Below are 17,430 nucleotides of genomic sequence, written 5' to 3' on the forward strand. Positions count from 1 at the left end.
ATCAACAGGGTTACACTGCCCCTGTCGATGCTCAGACGCAGATCGTCGGTCAAGGCAACCATGGCAGTCTCAACCCCAAAGCCTGTCCTAAAGCCAGTTTGAAATGGGTCTAGATAATCGGTTTCATCCCAGACAGCTTGGAATTGAAGAGCAACCGCCCTCTCGATTACCTTGCTCAAGAATGATAGCAAAGAGACTGGCCTATAGTTGTTCATATCCAAGGGGTCCAGGGAAGTTTTTTTCAGAAGCGGCCTAACAGCCGCTTCCTTCAGACAAGATGGAATATGGAGGCGGGTTTGTGGACTGCACCAGGTGACACCTCAGGGGTGGGTGAATAACCAGTGAGGCATTCGCTAACATCAGTCCTCCACTGGCCTCCCTTTCTCACTTGCCCAGCAGTTGCACCAGATCTGGAATGGGCTGAAGCTGAAAGAGACAGAGTAATGGTCCATGGTCACCGAGGGAATTTTGTGTCTCAGCAGGGAATGGAACAAGGACACGTCCTGACCTGGCACTCTAAACACTGCACCCTACTGCCTCTCCATTGGTTTTTATACCGTTCTTTCCTTCCTGTTTGTCCTGTGTTTTTTGTCTTAGGGGAGATAGAAGGAAGGTGAGCGAAACCGGCTAACATAAAAATCGACCTCTCTTTCCTGTTAACCTGTTTGATACCTGCCTCTTGTTCCTTCACTTTTCAAGACATTTTGGCCCGTTACAGACGGGCGTAAAATACGTCCTGGGGACGTACTAGGGTTAGGGAAAGTGCGCGCCTTACGCACACACCTAACCCTATTACGTCCCCAGGACGTACAAAATGGCGGTGCCCTATACACATAGGGGCCGCCATTACGATGTCATGGACGTGCTGCCTCCAAATGGGGCAGTGCGGACGTGACATCTTTGCGCCGCGCAAGGGAGCATAGAGTGCCCTTTCCGCGGCGCTAGAAGGAGCTCTGAAACGGAGCTCCTTCCGCGATTTGCATCGCTGGAGCATCCTTTAGATGGCTGCGCCAGCGACGCAAGGGAGAAAGGGGCCGAGCAGCCCCTTTCTCCTCCTCCCTGCCGTCGTCGGGTGTCCTTGGGGCATGAAGCCCCAAGGACACCCCTTTCCAGGCCATGGGGAAGTGGCCTTTTGCTGCTTCCCCGTGGCCTGGAAAGTGGCAGATTGGGTCCTCGGAGGCTGCCGCTCTAGCAGCTGACGCCCTGATCTAGCGGGGAAAGGAGCGCCTACAGGCCGCCCCAAAGGAGCAGTCTGTAACACGCCTTTGTTTCTTATTTCTATTTGGTGACAAAGCAAAGAAATCCTTAGTTTGGAGCCAGAATGAATAAAGTTCAGGAAACAATAAAAGGCAGCACAGGATGTTTTTTTCCTCTTGGCATTTTATTCACTTATAACAGAAACATTCACTTATCAGATATCACTGAAGTGCAATTTACAGAACTTAGCAGCAAATTCACACCTGTAAATTCAGATTTTTTTTGTTCATCTGTTTGTACAAATCTTACAAATGTACATCCATTCGTACAGTATTGCCATTCACTCATGCTCGCTATGTACACTGTCTTCCCTTTGTAGAATTCCGGCTGAGGTGTCATTCTCCTGTGCTTCAGGAAATGGGGATATGAAACCGGGAATGGGTGCCACTGGAACATGTCAAGACATTACATGGGAAAGTGAACTCTGGGGTAGATTTTCAGACTCTGAAGGGACCAACCAACAGTAACACCAAGTACTCCAGGGCTTACAGTAGTGTTTTAAAAAGCTAGGAAAGGCTGCAGCAGTTTGCTTTTTCCTGAGCCATCTGTGCAAAGGGCAGTTTGGAAAAGTCACATTAATAAGTAAAATGGCACCAGCTGAAGCTTTAATGTGGTCTACCTGCAGTTTTGACTCTGGAAACTGTTTTCAAGGCTAAGCAGCAGTGAGGATTATCATCATATTCTGACTTTCCTTCCATAGAGCTCCTCCATGGTCCACTGATTGACCCATAATTTTAACCTCACAATGACATTGTGAGGTAGGTCAGTGAGCCTAATTGTGAGTGGCCAATGGTGTTCCAGTGAGTGTCTCACCCAGGTAGAACTCCCTGGTCTAAGGTGCCACTAAAATAGATCCCCCGAGATTATCTATATGCCTAGGACCTACTTTGACCTTCTTTGGACTAGAACACATCGTTGTGAGGGACTGGTTCCTTCTCCCACACATTTAAAACAACTCACCCCTGTGCATGGAAATCTAGTAGAGGAATGAGAAAGTTTTGAATCTTCTGTTGATGTGTGGGGAATTTTTGTTTTGTTTTGCAAGAGCTGGGAGATGAGGGAACATTTGAATGTGACCATCTATGTGCATTTGGAACCAGGTGAAATTTAAGAACATGCAGATTGGTGCATTGGTGATTCACCGAAATCAGTGGGATTTAAACTGCAACCCTGTGTGCCTTTACTGTACTTTGAAGCAAATATCAGTAGAAATTACTTCCAATTAAACATGCATAGGATTGGACTGCATAAGACACAAGTTAAGTATTGTGATTTCATTCATTTCAACAACCTTCGATTCTCACTTTCTCTGGATTCTGCCCCAAATCATTCTCTCCCCACTACACCTAAACTCCACACCTTGGAATAAGGAATGAAATGATTCACATGACCTTCTGAAGACTTAAGACCTGGCATATCTCATTTCAGAAATTAGACACTTGCTAGCTAATATATTTGTCATTCCTACCTTATTGAAGCAAATTCAGGTCTTTTACTATTTCTAGTCTAAGGAGCTTTTTTGGTAGTTAATAATGGAATGTATTATTTATTGAAAACATCTCGGTAAGGGGAGAGAGTTGTTTTTTTAAATCTAATTTAAAAATTCTAGTTTATCACAATAATTTCTTTGTACAAGACACTATAGATACATCTTGCAATTTAATCTAAAAAATAAAAATTTAATCAAAATACTGTAGCTATTACTATTGTGTGGGCATTAATAAACAAATGCATTTACTGAATATGGCTCTCCAAATCTTATATAAGAGCATCTAACTTTACGGGCAAGAAAGAGGTGGAGTGTCAGGTAGATTCTATGGGAGAGGCAGTGAGAGTGTGCAGCGAGGGGATGGGGTGTGTGTGCTTGTGTTTGAAAAGTAATGCAGTTGGACAGCTCTAACCAGAAACACCAAGACAGATCACAGCTCAGGAGCAGCATGTTAATATACACACATTTCATTAAAACTACAAGTTTAAAAAGAAAACAGTAGTTCGATACCCGCAAATCCTGTGATTTGAAAAACAAAGTGAAACGAGAGCTTGCAGAAGTTCCTTCTTGGAGGCTACAGTACTCAGATGGCCCAGCCTCCTTGGCCTATGTCCATGCCATTCAGGGCATTCTGGAAGCTGTAGTCGCCCCAACAAGGAGCTTTCCAAAACTCTGAGCAAAGGTAGACAAAAGTTTGGGTAGAGGTTAATACTAAATTGTACAGAGTGTCCCTAACATTTCTCTTTGGGGATCCTAAGTAGCAATTTTCGATGGCGTAAATAACTGTGGAGCTAATCTGCTCATTACAAAAACTTTCCACACGGTATGCCCTGACCGATGGGAATAGTCCAGCATGTTACAAAAGAGCTCCAGATGGTGCACCCCAACTGCCCCAAGGATGTAGTCACACGGAGAAAGAACTGCATATGCATCCGTCAGCCAATGCCATCATGGGAATTGGGAGGCTGCGGATGTCTCCAAGGAAGGCTTGGTTCACAAGCAGCTGTGCTCCCCATGAATGGGTCCACAGGGATGCTTTAGTTCCAGTTCTTAATAGGACAATGTCATATTTATTTTGCATAAATTATTGTGCATCTGGAACAATCATCACAGTTGTGTGGACCCTTTCTCTGATAAAAGGAAATCCCACTCAGCCCTTCTCTTATCTGATTTCTAAGATTTTTTGTGGGCATTGCCTGCACACTTTCAATCTATCTTCATAGAAGTTAGGGCAAGAAACAGCTTTGCTTTAAAAAAAAAATCTAAGCAAGCAGAGATTAGCAAGAAGCTGAATTCTGGATCTAAGGAACATACAGGAGACAGAAGGGATGTGCAGACCATTTATTCTGATGTAACTAGGATTTCTCTTGCCAGTTCCAAGGTCCAGATCCTATATACTTTTGGCATACTGTAAATATATGCCAGTGGAGTTACACCAGATCCTACGGTTGCACAAGCAATTACACAATGAATCCCTTGAGCAACAATTGCCCACTAAGTCAAAAGAAAAAGTGCTGTGTGTATGTATGTGTGTGTGTGTGCGCACGTGCACATGTGCGTGCTTGTGGAACAAATGCCTCTACCAGGGGATGCCCCATGCCACCTTTCAGCAAATGCAATGGTTTGCGCATTGTTTTGTATGGGAACACAGTACTCCAACAAGATTCTGGCTCAGGTGCTGGTGAGAGGGCAGTGAGTAGTTGGTCCTTTCCCTCCCAGAAGTCAGAGAAAAGGCTGAGAAATTCCCTCGTCCCAAGCTAGGCATGGGGAAATGCTATGGAATTGTCTCCATCCACACAAAAACAGCAGCAGAGCAAAGGGATTTTTTTTGACAATTCACCATCACCTTTCTCATCACCCATTGTTGACCCAGTGGTGACTAAAGAAGCACATTCTCCCCCTAGGTTGTAGCAGTTTTAATTTTTTGCACCAACTGGCTCTACTTCACTTGTTAAATTAGATTTGGAATGTTGAATGGCTTTAATATCTGATGTTCAGAAGATAGTTTTCACATAACTGGTACAGCTTCCAGAATGGAAGCCTGCTGAGTATCCTTTAAACCAGAGTTTAGTTGTATGCATCAGAACTGTGGGTTGCACAGAACCTCTCCTATTATATGCTGTCAAAATTTACACATATGGAGTACAATCCACCCCATGCAATACGCTTTGTTCTTATCATGACTGGAAAGCAAATCTGTAGTTCTTGGAAAAATACCACCCTCCTTCCCAGAACTGCAAATGTCTCCTGTATGCCTGGGCTTTGAGGAAGAATGGAACCATTGGTGTCTCTTTGTGGTACAAAGAGGTTACTCACTTGAGGTTATGGTTGGCTATACTCCACTGTTCTTGAAACTGAGCATGCCCAAAGCCTAGTGGGTGACAATGGGATGCTTTGTGCAATAGATCTGGTGCTGTATGTTGTGCAATAGGTGCTTTGTAAATTTGTAACTTTCAGTGATTTTGTGTGCTTTTTTTTTGGTCCTATGTTGGGTGAGGTTTGCAAGTGTCTCTGTTCTTTGTTTCCCAAGTTTCAGATAGTGGCACCTCAATAGTGGGTGGGACTGGATCTAGCCACCATGTACAAGCAACAAGTCCTGGAACTATATTTCTATTACAGCCAACATTTTTCTTGCTGGTTTTTTTAAAAAAATATTCTGCTCAGAAGTAAGTGCCCAGAAACCTTTAATGCATACTTGCAGGCAGCAGCTTTTACTCAGAGCTCTCCTATTTTCTCTTTCTGGAGCAACAGGTGTCTTGGGATGTAATCACAAGAGTGTAGGCAGCAATCTCCCTATTCTTTAAACACATAGTGCTCACCTTTTGCATTTTTGAGCACACTGATTCCAAAAGTGCCTGCATGTCTTTGCTACCTAGAAACATGTCTTGTTCTTCAACATTATTGCACAACAATGGAGGGGAACACAATTTGGGGTTTCCCCATTTTTTTTGTTTTGTTTTAGCCAGACGCAGGACCTTGTTTTTGCCCAAAAGACAAATGTCACTTGGATAATTACAGCAATATGTAATGTGCTACAAACAAGGAACAAACAGTGAAGGTCATTTTTGTAACCTGGGCTTGTACATCCTTGAGAAGGGATGGGCATGGAAAAGCAGTTTCCTAAAGTCAAGTTCAGTGCATTAATCAGGACACATCTTATACTTAACCCATTTTCCAATACAGGATTCGCAACTGAGCTGAGATACTTCTCCTGGAGGTAAGTCTCAGACTGCATTCGTCACGCTCTCGTCTCCTGCTGCGTACCTGCCCTTCTCTCTACAGTCAATTTGATGGGGTCATGTCACAGAGGTGCTGGATGATTCACACAGTTAGTAGGAACTGATCTTGCTCTGGGGGCTTTTTCACCCAAATGCCCAGGCCAGCTTTCTGAAATGCTTTGAACAGCTGCTGCTTGACGGACTGGTACGTGTGTGCCACTAACTTGGCCTCACTGTACACTGACGGCACATCTCCATGGCTTAGTATCCGTGTGCTCAGCTGCAAGGGAGGTGTGTAGAAGTGGGGAAGGAGGTGGGGAAGAGAAAAGGGAAAAATCCAAAATATATGAAAGAATAGTACAAACAGCAGGCTTTTCTGCAATTGCACAGAATCATTACATGTGCATTTTACGATCCACAGATGAACTCTCCATAGACGTTAAGTATTAGATTCTGATTTTCAGTAACACTAATGTAGAAAGAGAAACTTGACAAGTGATACTTTCCACTGTGCAGAAATTCTGTTCTGATTACAAGGAGAATTTTAGAGCACCAATAAATAAAATACATTACATTGCTTGGAAGGAAGGTCAGGCTGGTATGCTGAAGTGGAATCCAATGCAATATGAAATTTGTGAAGTTGAAGGCTTTCATGGCTGGCATCCATAGTTTTTTGTGTTTTTTGGGGTTATGTGGCCATGTTCCAGAAAAGTTTCTTCCTGACGTTTCGCCAGCATCTGAAGATGCCAGCCACAGATGCTAACGAAATGTCAGGAAGAAACTTTTCTGGAACATGGCCACATAGCCAAAACCCCCCACAAAAAACAATATGAAATTTGTTGATGCTTTGTTTAAAAGACAATAGTTTCCCCAGACTTTGTATAGCTGACATCCTGTTAGTGACACTAGCAAGTGTAAGTCCAACGTATGCCTGCATATGTCTCTTTTTGGTTGTCACAGAGGCTGGTATTCTCTTCCTTGCTTTGTAATGAGCAAAGCTCCAACTCACTGTTAGCCTTTGCAGGCCATCCATGGTTCTTCACTGACTGATAGACAGCAGGGAGAAGCATTTGGCTATATCTCCATAGCCAGACATTACAATCAGCTGTTGAGACCTCCAGAGAACTCAAATGGATTTCAGTCTTTGTTATGGGGACACAGCCATGTACTTCTCTGATCTGTCGACTCTCCACCAGCAACTGAATGGCCATAGAGGAAGGCTGTAGAAGTAAATGCTGAGTATAGAGGGGTGCTAAGAAAAGGGAGACAGTGTACTTCCTCCTGTGGAATGTTTATGCTATGTTCTTCATTACATGATCTCAGCCTTTTTGGTTTTTTACATGTACAGTATATATTTTTCCAGACCCTTTAGACTTTGGAAAAAATGCAGACCCCTTTTCTCTTGCCCTATAGCTCCAGACCTTGTACATCTGTGTTGGCTGGTTGATCTGTTGTCATTATATCTGCAACCCAGACATTGCTAAGCAATTTTGGGGCTTGAAAACTTATTAAAATAGGAAAAAGTTGTGCGAAAAGCTGAGGCACTGGTCTAAATTGTATCAAGGATGGGGATTAAGAAACACTCCAGATGTTATTGCACTGAGCAGAGGGAGCTTGTAAGATGCAATCCAACAACATCTAGACAGCCACATGAAACCCGTCTCTGAAATATATGTATCATAGTTGTGGTTAGTGTATACACAGTTCCCTGATCTTGGAAAAATAACTTTTAAAGGAGCTCTCAGCCAGCATGCACAGCAACCATGCTGGATAGGGACTTTGGGAGCTGAAGTCCAAAGAAATACCTTTCTGAAGCTCTCACAGTTCCCACCACTCAAAAGGCCCTCAAGCTGTAACTGTTTCCTATGTGCAACAGGCTGCATTCAAATTATATGTAACAGCACTGGTTAGTTTTTAAGGCCAGGATGAGGAGGAGTGAGAAGAACTGAATTCAGCTACCGCTAAAAGTAAAGGTTTCCCCTTTGACAAGGTTGTCAAGTTGTGTCCAACTGTAGGGGGTGGTGTTCATATCTGTTACTAAGCCAAAGTAGCCAGCGTTGTCAAAGACAACTCTGTGAACAACTCTGGCCAGCATGATTGCACACAGCATTGTTACCTTCCCACCAAAGTGGTACCTATTTATCTACTTGCAGTTTTACATGCTTTTGAACTGCTAGGTTGGCAGAAACTGGGACTTGTGACAGGAGTTCACAGCACTTGGGCCTCGACCTGCCAACCTTGCAATTGTCAAAGTCAGCATCTTAACCACTGAGCCACTGCATCAGCTACCTCTACCCGTCTACAAATAGGCAATTCCTACTATTGTTGACAGTTGTTCTGGTCTGTGTACACAGATTCCCAACTACCTGGACTGAGCTCTTGATTCTTGAGAGGAACTTGCATACTGCACATGTCTACACACACGATTCCTCTTTTAACTAAGCTCAGATATATGGAGGCTTATTTCTGTGCATTTCTTGCTGGACTGGTATGCCGGGCTATTAATATATTATGATTTACATCTTCCTCTCTCAAGTTGGCAAAGCCAAATCCTTGCCTTCCAAGTTTTATTTTCTGGTAAGCCTCTTATACTGATATTGGATTTTCAAAACCTATATTTCTGTTCTTTGTGCAAATGGAGCTTATAGATAAAGCCAATCTATGCTGTCAGTCGGTTCTGGCTGCCTCAGTGCAGAATTTCCCGTTATTTCAATGTGGAATTTGGGATTCTGTGTCACCTAGTTTACACAGAACCATGGCCTTGGCCTGAAAATAAATACTCTTGATGATCCTTTCTGCTGCTTTGGTTAATTTGATTGCTGATTAGTTTTTATCAGATGTTTAATTCCCTTCCCCCATGCTTTTATATTATTTTATCATGTTTTGTAAAGAAGCCCCTGAGGAACTCTAAAATGACAGGTGATTTATTATGTAAGTAAATAAATATTTCTCCAAGGTAGCCAGTAAAAGACAAAGGATGCACTGGAAACTGGAGAAAAGAATTTAAGACATTTAAGGTTCAAAACAGGAAAGTGGCTGCTTTGATGGAAAGCACAAGTAGAGTCTATCTCCCTGAATTTTCCCCACCAGATCTGTTATTAACAAGGGATCCCAGGAAACATGCAAAAGAGAGGGTAATAATCGAGCATCTGGGATTTGCCAGCATGTCTAACTGAAAGGTTGTCTTGTTGAATGGGGGAACAGCATGTGTATATTCTGAAATAACCCCCTGCGCTGCCTGCCAGAAACAAGCTTAAAAGATAAACACATGCATCTGCAGTCCAATAATCACCCCAGGCACCTGGGCACCACAGAAGAAAGAACCGTTGTGTTTTGCTGGAGGATTAAATCAATGACCTCTTCCCTTGACCTGCCAAAGACATAGCACAACCAAGCCAAGACATCAACGCCTTTGACGTTTCAGGAATCTGGGGGATCAGAAATCTGGGAGATGCCGTACCCAGTAGGTAAAAATTCAATACATCATTTACAAGCTGAATGAGCTGGCATCCGTGGATGCCTCTCCCATAACTTTTTTTTGCACCAGGCCTCATATAAATGACAAGTCTGTTGTGCCACATGTGAATTAGTCAGGGGCATGATCTTTGCTGCTGCTACTTTCTTCAATACCACTTGTGTGCATGTTGAAAAAAACATCCACTAATGATGCATGTGTTTCCCATTCAGACTGGATGGAATCAGTGATTGAAACTCTGCAACTGGCATGCAGTTAAATCTCTCCATGCAGTGTTACACAGATTGTGTTCTGTGATATAGCAACACTTTGCAACTGAATATACACCCAAGTAGTTTCTGGGCACAGTACAAGGTGTTGGTTATAACCTTTAAAGCCCTACATGGCTTGGGCCCAACCTATTTGAGGGATCGCCTGCTCCCACATAATCTGCCTCGCACCCTCAGGTCCTCTGGGAGGAATCTGTTGCAGCCGTTAAAAACCAGACCTACTGCTACCTCCCAGAGGGCCTTCTCTGCAATTGCTCCCAGACTATGGAACGGTCTGCCAGACGAGATCCGTCAAATTGCCAGCTTAGACAGTTTTAAAAAAGCTGTCAAGATAGATCTCCTACGGCAGGCCTTTCCTGAATAAAAGTGCCCGGCCGCAGAATGACATCATGTATCAGCCCACTGCTCTGTCCTCGTTATATATATATATATATTTAATTCTGTTTTAATAGATATTTTAATTGTAGCATGCTTAATCCTGTTTTAAGGGGGGGAATTTGGGACACAGTGTTGTAACTGTGGATTTTAATGTGAGCTGCTTTGATTGTCTCGTCACAGAAAAGCGGGATACAAATAAAAGTTTTATTATTTATTTATTTTTATAAGTACACAACCAAATGCACAATCAGTTTTATAACTGAATGCACAACCAAACACTAACTGGATGTGTACCTAAATATGCAACTGAATGTGTTGTTGAGGGAGTGCTACTGCCAATTTCAGCAGGGACCAATAGATATAAATTGGGTGAAGATAAACCTTTGCATGCATAGAGGTGTCATGAACACAATTCCATTTCCATGTCCCTGAAATGAAGGTTAATATTGTGTATATAAAAAATCAAATATCCAATTTTTCCATAGGGGAACATATGCATCTGTAAGACACCAAAAGGATTCTGACCTCTGTGTGTTTTGTATTGAAATATGTATGCTACAGCAAAATTATTTTTGTGAATAATCACATCTGTAAAACTGATGGGCAAAGTTCTTCAAACTGCACAATTAACTTCAGTGCAACACGAGGGTGCACCAGGACCAGCTCAGTGCATACAGTCATGTTCTGTTGCAAAATCCACAAAGAACTAGACTGAAAATATAAGCCAGTGGTTCTTAACATTCTAGGAGTCATGGATTTTACTGAGAAAGTGATGAAATCTATGGATTGCCTTGGAAGTTAAAAAAAAAAGTCCTGCAGATTTCCTGGTCAGTTCAAGTGGTTTGCACAGAATTCAAAAAGTTGCTTTTCTTGGGCAAACACTCCCAGAATCCCCTAGCCAGTGTGGTCACAATACTGGCTGAGGTATGCTTGGAATAGTAGTCCAAAAAAGTAAGGTTTTAATATGCTTGTTTTGAATTGTGCTGTCCACGGCAAAATCGAAGATCTCCTATAGGAAATGTCCTTAAGCAGATGATAAGCAGAGACACTTGTGGCTGGCATGGCAAATGAGTGTTAACAACTGATATAGTTTTGCCTTTCACAGGCTCACCCTTACCTTTCCATAAAGCTTTGCCCATCGTGTGTAAAACATGTGTTTGCAGAGTCGTGAAGAACTCCCGCAGTTTCTTTTTCCTGTCGTTGCATTAATGAACTCCAGGTCTGAGGCTCCCACTATCCAATTCACACTGAAACTGGGTGATTTCCCTGTCTGCTGTATCTCAGCATTACTCACTCCTGTCAGAGGGGAGTCAGAAAACATCACAGCATTAAAGATTAATAGCTCCTATCTCCTGGGAAAACGGAAAAGGAACTTTTATTTTTCTGGGAAACAAAATTTTTTTTCACACATGCATAAATAAACTATTTTCATAAGAACAGTCCTGCAGATTGGACCAAAGGCCTATCTAATCCATCTTTCTGTACACAGTGGCCAGATGCCTATGGGAACCCACAAGCAGGACACGAGAGAAACTGCACCTCCCATTTTGTGCTCCCCAGCAAATCATATACAGAGGACTACTGCTTCTCTGTGCAACATTTGCCTCTTTCTGTCATTTGGCTAGGTTCATACTTAATATGATTATTTTTGGTATGATCTACCTAATGCTGTAGAGTGGAATTATGATTGATATTTTATATGCATACTATGAGCCCATACTTACAAGTTTTTGGCAAGAATAAAAAATAAAAATAAATAGAAAAAAATGCTCTTAAAAGAGCCCTTGAGGAAAGAGAATCTTCCAGTGAGCACAGTTTTTATCTGCCAGCCCAAAATCAGTCTATTTGTGTCAGAGGCCCATCAGCTCTACAGTGCAATGTAGATCAGGTGTGGGCAAATGTAGTGCCAGAATTCAGACTAGCCCTAGAGTAGCCAATGGTGAGAAATTATGGCACTTGAAATCTAACACAAAAGAAACACAGGAGGGTCTTGAAAAGAAAACTATACTGAACAAACCAGGGAAAACCATGCAAGGTACTAAATATAGCAGACAAGACTTGAAATTGTGATAGAGACAATTCTCTGTGAAGCTGATTTGTTCATTATTCCAGTACTACAGCTTGACACCTGAGGAAGTGCAATAGTGTTTACTCTAGGATACAAGACTTGAAGTTGTGATAGAGACAATTCTATTCATAGAAGATTATCGCACCGGGGTTAAAACGTTCCCCGGTGCATTCTAACATGCATGCGCGGGGGTGCGCATGGAGCGTGATGGGAACCCGATGGGGCCCAGAACGCTAGTTTACTGCACACAGGAATGCCGCCGCCGGCGAGTGTTCCCATCGCGTTCCCATCGCGTTCCCATTAAGTTCCAGGGGACGCCATTTCTGGGAACTGTTTCAAAGTGTTCCCAGAAATGGCGTCTTCTGGAACTCGATGGGAACGCGATGGGAAAACTTGGCGGCAGCGGCGGCATTCCTGTGTGCAGTAAACTAATGTTCTGGGCCCCATCGGGTTCCCATCACACTCCGTGCATGCCCTCGCGCGTGCACGTTAGAACACACCGGGGAACGTTTTAACCCCGGTGTGATAATCTTGATAGACTTCTATTTAAGACTTTAACAGTTCAGTCAAGTACTGGTATTGTATATACTATTTGCCAGTAAAGTCAGTTTTGCAAAACACTATTTTGTGATTATAGATAATTGTTACTTTCTCGATTTTATTGGTTTGTGCAATTTTAGTTCATTATATTATTATTAGTTAGTTTCTGTATGTTTTTTAATTACTTTTTTCTTCACTTCTTGTATTATATTTACTACTTTGTATGGTTTATTTTACCAGTTTGTTAGGTATAGTTGAAATCTATCATCATCTGGAGAGCCAACAGATGGCAGTGATAGGCCACAGCTAAATGCAGACTCAGGCTGCATCCACACTGCAGAACTACTCCAGTTTGATACCACTTTCACTGTCATGACTAAATGTGATGGAATTCTGGGATTTGTTGAGTGGCACTACAATTGACAGAGAAAGCTAAATGTCTCATAAAACTACAATTCCCTGAATTCCATAGCATTGATCTATGGCAGTTAAAGTGGTGTCAAACTGGATTGTTTCTGCAGCGCGCATGCAGCCCCAGTTGATTAGAGGTGATGAAACATTACACACAGTCCCCTCAGTCAGAGCAAAATGTAGAAATGACCTAGTAAAACACATTGCAGGAGGGATGCTTGTTAAAGACCCCTGGTATTCCTTGGCTTCCTGTCATAAGTAACATCAATTTGTCTGGCAAAGTGCTACTACCCTAAATGACTGTGTACAGATGAGTTTGGATGAAAATATAATTGAGTTATCATCTCACGCAGGATCTGTAATCACATTTATGTCACATTAATAGCAACTCCAATTCTTTTGGCAAGATAACTGATCAGTTTGTATCTTTTTTTTTTTTTTTAAAAAGCACTACTGAAGATATGTAATATAAATGTGTATGCTGCTGAGACTGTTGTGCTATTTAAATCCTTCCATCTCCAGCCTGATGCAAGCAGATCTGAATGTATGGCTTGACACTAATGCGCCAGTCTCTGTCAAGCTATCACCCAAAAGCTTAATGGATGGAGTGCCAAAATATGACAGCATATGCTCAGATAAGGCCTGACTGGGATAAAGCCACAGGTAACAGAGCAAACACAGATGCAGCAAACCTAATGACCAGAGGAAAGGAAAACATTCAGTCAAATTAACAGCTTTGCATACATGCATTGCCAATGAACCCAGAAAATAAAATCAAATTACATACAGATCCCTGACTTACTAGCAACAGGTAATTGTTTCTGATGGAAAATAACAAATCACAGAATTCGTGGAAGCTAAATTGTGGGGGTCAGTAAATATAGTTGATGATTAAGAAATTGGATCCTTACATGTTGTGTGTGGACAACATATCTGATTCTTCATTTTTCAAATAACCCTCTTTTCAGTGGAACAGAGATGTAGGGAATTTGGAGAAGTTAGCATAGCTCCATGCCATAGTGAAACATTAAATCTCTGTGTTGTAGTAACCACCTTTACTAATTCCTTTTATGTGGAGAAACATTGGCCATGAATCTGTGAGACATTTGCAGGACAATGAGGATCCATTTCAATGTTCTTTTGGGTCCTCAATGTATGGAGCTATTTGGAGAAGTTACTGTCCCTATGCTTGGGTCACTCATATGCTACATGGAAATCATAATAACCCTTAAAATCCATCTCCTTCTCCTCTGTACATGTAATTCGCTTCATCCCCAAATAACATAGTCCTCTACCACAAATCTGACCAACGGCACAGGGCAACAGAGGTAAGCATAAGCATGTGTGTCTTCTTGAAATTTTAAACTATCCCAAGTATTTTTTGGTGTTTGTTTTCCCTTGTGGAATTAGTATTGTTGGGCATGAGTCAAACCTTTCATCTGAAAGAGGCTGCAATTCTACCTAAGCCCATTAAAATAAAGTTGGTGCCATTTGAACTGACTGTGGAAGATAATCTTATGTATCTTGTTCAGAAGGAAGTATGATGCATACTAAAGATCCCAGAAGGGAGAGGTGGGATATAAAAAATATTATTATTTATTATTGTGCTCCACAGTCCAGCTTTTAGGTTGTCGTGATGACAAAGTGGATGACAAATGTGATTTCCTGGGAATGTTTCAAACTTCAAATGGGAGTTTCTGACATGTGTACATGTCCTGGCTATTGAAATTAATGGTCAAACGAGATTGTATGAACTGGAAGAGAACTCTTTTCATTGGGCTGTGGATCATGTTGCAAACCATTCCAACATTACAAAATACTGAAGTAACTAAATATCATGAGAACAACTGCAGAGTGTTTTTGCACAAGCCTTTCAAAAAGCCTTTGAATTTCTCATGAACTACTCATTGTTACTATAGAACTTATCACACTGGAGGAAAGGGCCCAAATCCTGTGGATAAATGGGGTTTAAATCTGGGAATATTCTGCAAAAGCGGGATTCTTTTCATATGACGTCCGTCTAATTGAGCATTAACACGACACTAACCCATGCAGACAGTTTCAAGCCACTTTTTACTTTCGGTAAATTCCCCAAAGTAAAAAGTAGAATGTTTTTGCCCACTTTCTCCATGGGTTAATGTTGTGTTAATGCTCAATTAGCCAAATGTGTCTGAAAACAATCCTGCATTTATGGGATAGTCCTGGGATTTAAATCCTGTTTATCCACGGGATTTGGGCTCTTTGCCTCCCATGTGATAAGGTCCTATGTTACTATCAGGGCTGTAGTTCAGTGGTAGATCACATGAAAGTAAAAGGTCTGGGTTCAATCCCCAGTGTCTCCAGCCAGAACAAGAATTCAGGTGGCAGGGATGGAAAAGGTGCCGGCACAAGCAACCCTGTATTGGGTTCTCCACTCCCTCCCTATCGTGTTTCAGGCTTAGCACACTTTCCCTTCTCATGACCTCATTGCACAGCTCATGCCAGAAGAAATCAATGATCTGAAGAATGAGCAGGGACACAATAGAATAATGCTATGGCATGGGAAATGGGAAGAACCCCAAATAGGGCTTTGATCTTCAGCCTTAGCTCTGTTTTGACTTTTGACTGTCATGTCTCGTTCTGCTCTAAGTCTCCTAAGCAAAAGCACACTGTCCCTTTGGTATGTGGACAAAGATGCCATCTCCAGCAAATTCACGGTCTTCCACTTCCCAATGGCTTCCCATTTTGCTCAATATCACTCTTTCCCAATAACCTTGTCTAGCCCTGAAAGTGAATGTGTTTAAGCACATCACTGAATGGGGAATAGGTTTAAATCTGTTCTTAAGCAAACTTTATGAACCGAGGCTCTAGTTTGGTTTTCACACTTATAAAGTGCTTTAAGGTCTCTGGATGAGATGTGATATACATATACAATTGCCAGGCTTAATGGAAAGATCGCTTTATTGGATAATGATTGCTTCCAACCATATAGCCTTTCTGGTCAGCTAAAGATGTGTTTAATGATGTTTAATGATGCAAGCCATTTTTAAAAAAGTTTATTAGGACTCAGGCAGAAGCTAAGCCTCCATAAGTTCATATGCTCAAATAGTGCTGTGTGGTGAACCATTTGTGTTATCAGCTCCCTTATAAAGACTGGACACTTGGACTGTCATCACAGAATGGTTGTCTGGCAAGGTAAACATGAACTGAACTGTACAAGGAGATGACAACAGAGATGGCTTATTCTGTGATAATGGAACCACATGGTTGTATCTCAGGTCATCTGTGATGGTTTCTTGAAGGTATGAATCAAAATGTTTTACTACCTTATGACAACAACAACAAAGTTATATTAAGAACAAATATATTTTAGGCCTCTTTAAGGTATTTTATTTCTTTCAGATATGGTTGTCCACCAAAGTATCAAATGTGGGAAGAACGTCTCACAAAATGTGAAGGGAAATCCTTTCTCATTGTTTTGAGGGTCTCAGTGGAAAGATATGAGCTATTAGAATATCTTGAAGGATTGGGACAATGGTTATACACACATACTATAAAAACAGAACCACACAAAATTAAAAATAAGTATTAAACATAGACCATGATACTATTGAACATAAATTTTAAAAACATTGAAAAAATGATAGAACAATTTATCACAAAAGTGTATATCAGTGAAAACAATACATATGACAATATGTGATTTATGTTCCAATGATATGCTATCTTCCCATTATTTGTGAGTGAGAATATTATTCATGGTTTGGTGTTATTTTGTATTCCAACTATACTTTACCTTTGAATTTTATATAATTATGCTAACAGCAGTATATTACTGGGTTATTTTAATATGGTATTGATTCATAGACAAACTCAATTTTTTAGTAATCCATTATGCTGAATATCTTCCTTTGAACCTTTTATAATATTTATAATGGCTGGGATCCTGTTCAGTATTTAGAATGCTATAACCCAGATTTACAAGATTGTAAATACTGTAATTCACACTTATAGTCATGGCACTATTGCCACGATTGCAAATGCCCCCTAAAACCAACTGGAGAAACCAGGCAGGTGCACCAACTGAAATAGTTCTGAGGTGCTAGAGAGTGGGGTGCTGAATGACAAAACATCCAGGCCCCTCCAGCCATCCAGGTGGGAAAAGCAGATGCACCATGCTTCATTGGCAGGAGGGGGCTGGATTGTTCAGCACACTGCTCTCCATTGCCTCTGAGCACCTTTGAGTGGTGTGGATGCCTGGTGTCTAACATGGGTTTTATGGGTTTGGATCATGTAAGGGTTGCCATAATTGTCCACTTTTACCAGGGACAAAATGTGGAACAAAT

At 41.6% G+C, this 17,430-nt stretch overlaps 1 protein-coding gene across 2 annotated transcripts in view; it reads right to left on the bottom strand.

The window, feature by feature from the left end:
• Positions 1-1,304: 1,304 nt before the first annotated feature.
• Positions 1,305-17,430, bottom strand: part of ADARB2 (adenosine deaminase RNA specific B2 (inactive)) — a 453,219-nt gene continuing 437,093 nt past the window's right edge. For both annotated transcript variants that reach the window (XM_042477284.1, XM_042477283.1), the window contains 2 exons: positions 11,204-11,382; positions 1,305-6,244 (listed from right to left, as the gene is read on the bottom strand). In XM_042477284.1, the coding sequence (XP_042333218.1) occupies positions 6,068-6,244; positions 11,204-11,382 (356 nt within the window). In that variant the 3' untranslated portion in view covers positions 1,305-6,067. The remainder of the gene's footprint in view (positions 6,245-11,203; positions 11,383-17,430) is intronic.

Source organism: Sceloporus undulatus, chromosome 6 (genome assembly GCF_019175285.1).
Source record: "Sceloporus undulatus isolate JIND9_A2432 ecotype Alabama chromosome 6, SceUnd_v1.1, whole genome shotgun sequence".
NCBI classification, from domain to species: domain Eukaryota; kingdom Metazoa; phylum Chordata; class Lepidosauria; order Squamata; family Phrynosomatidae; genus Sceloporus; species Sceloporus undulatus.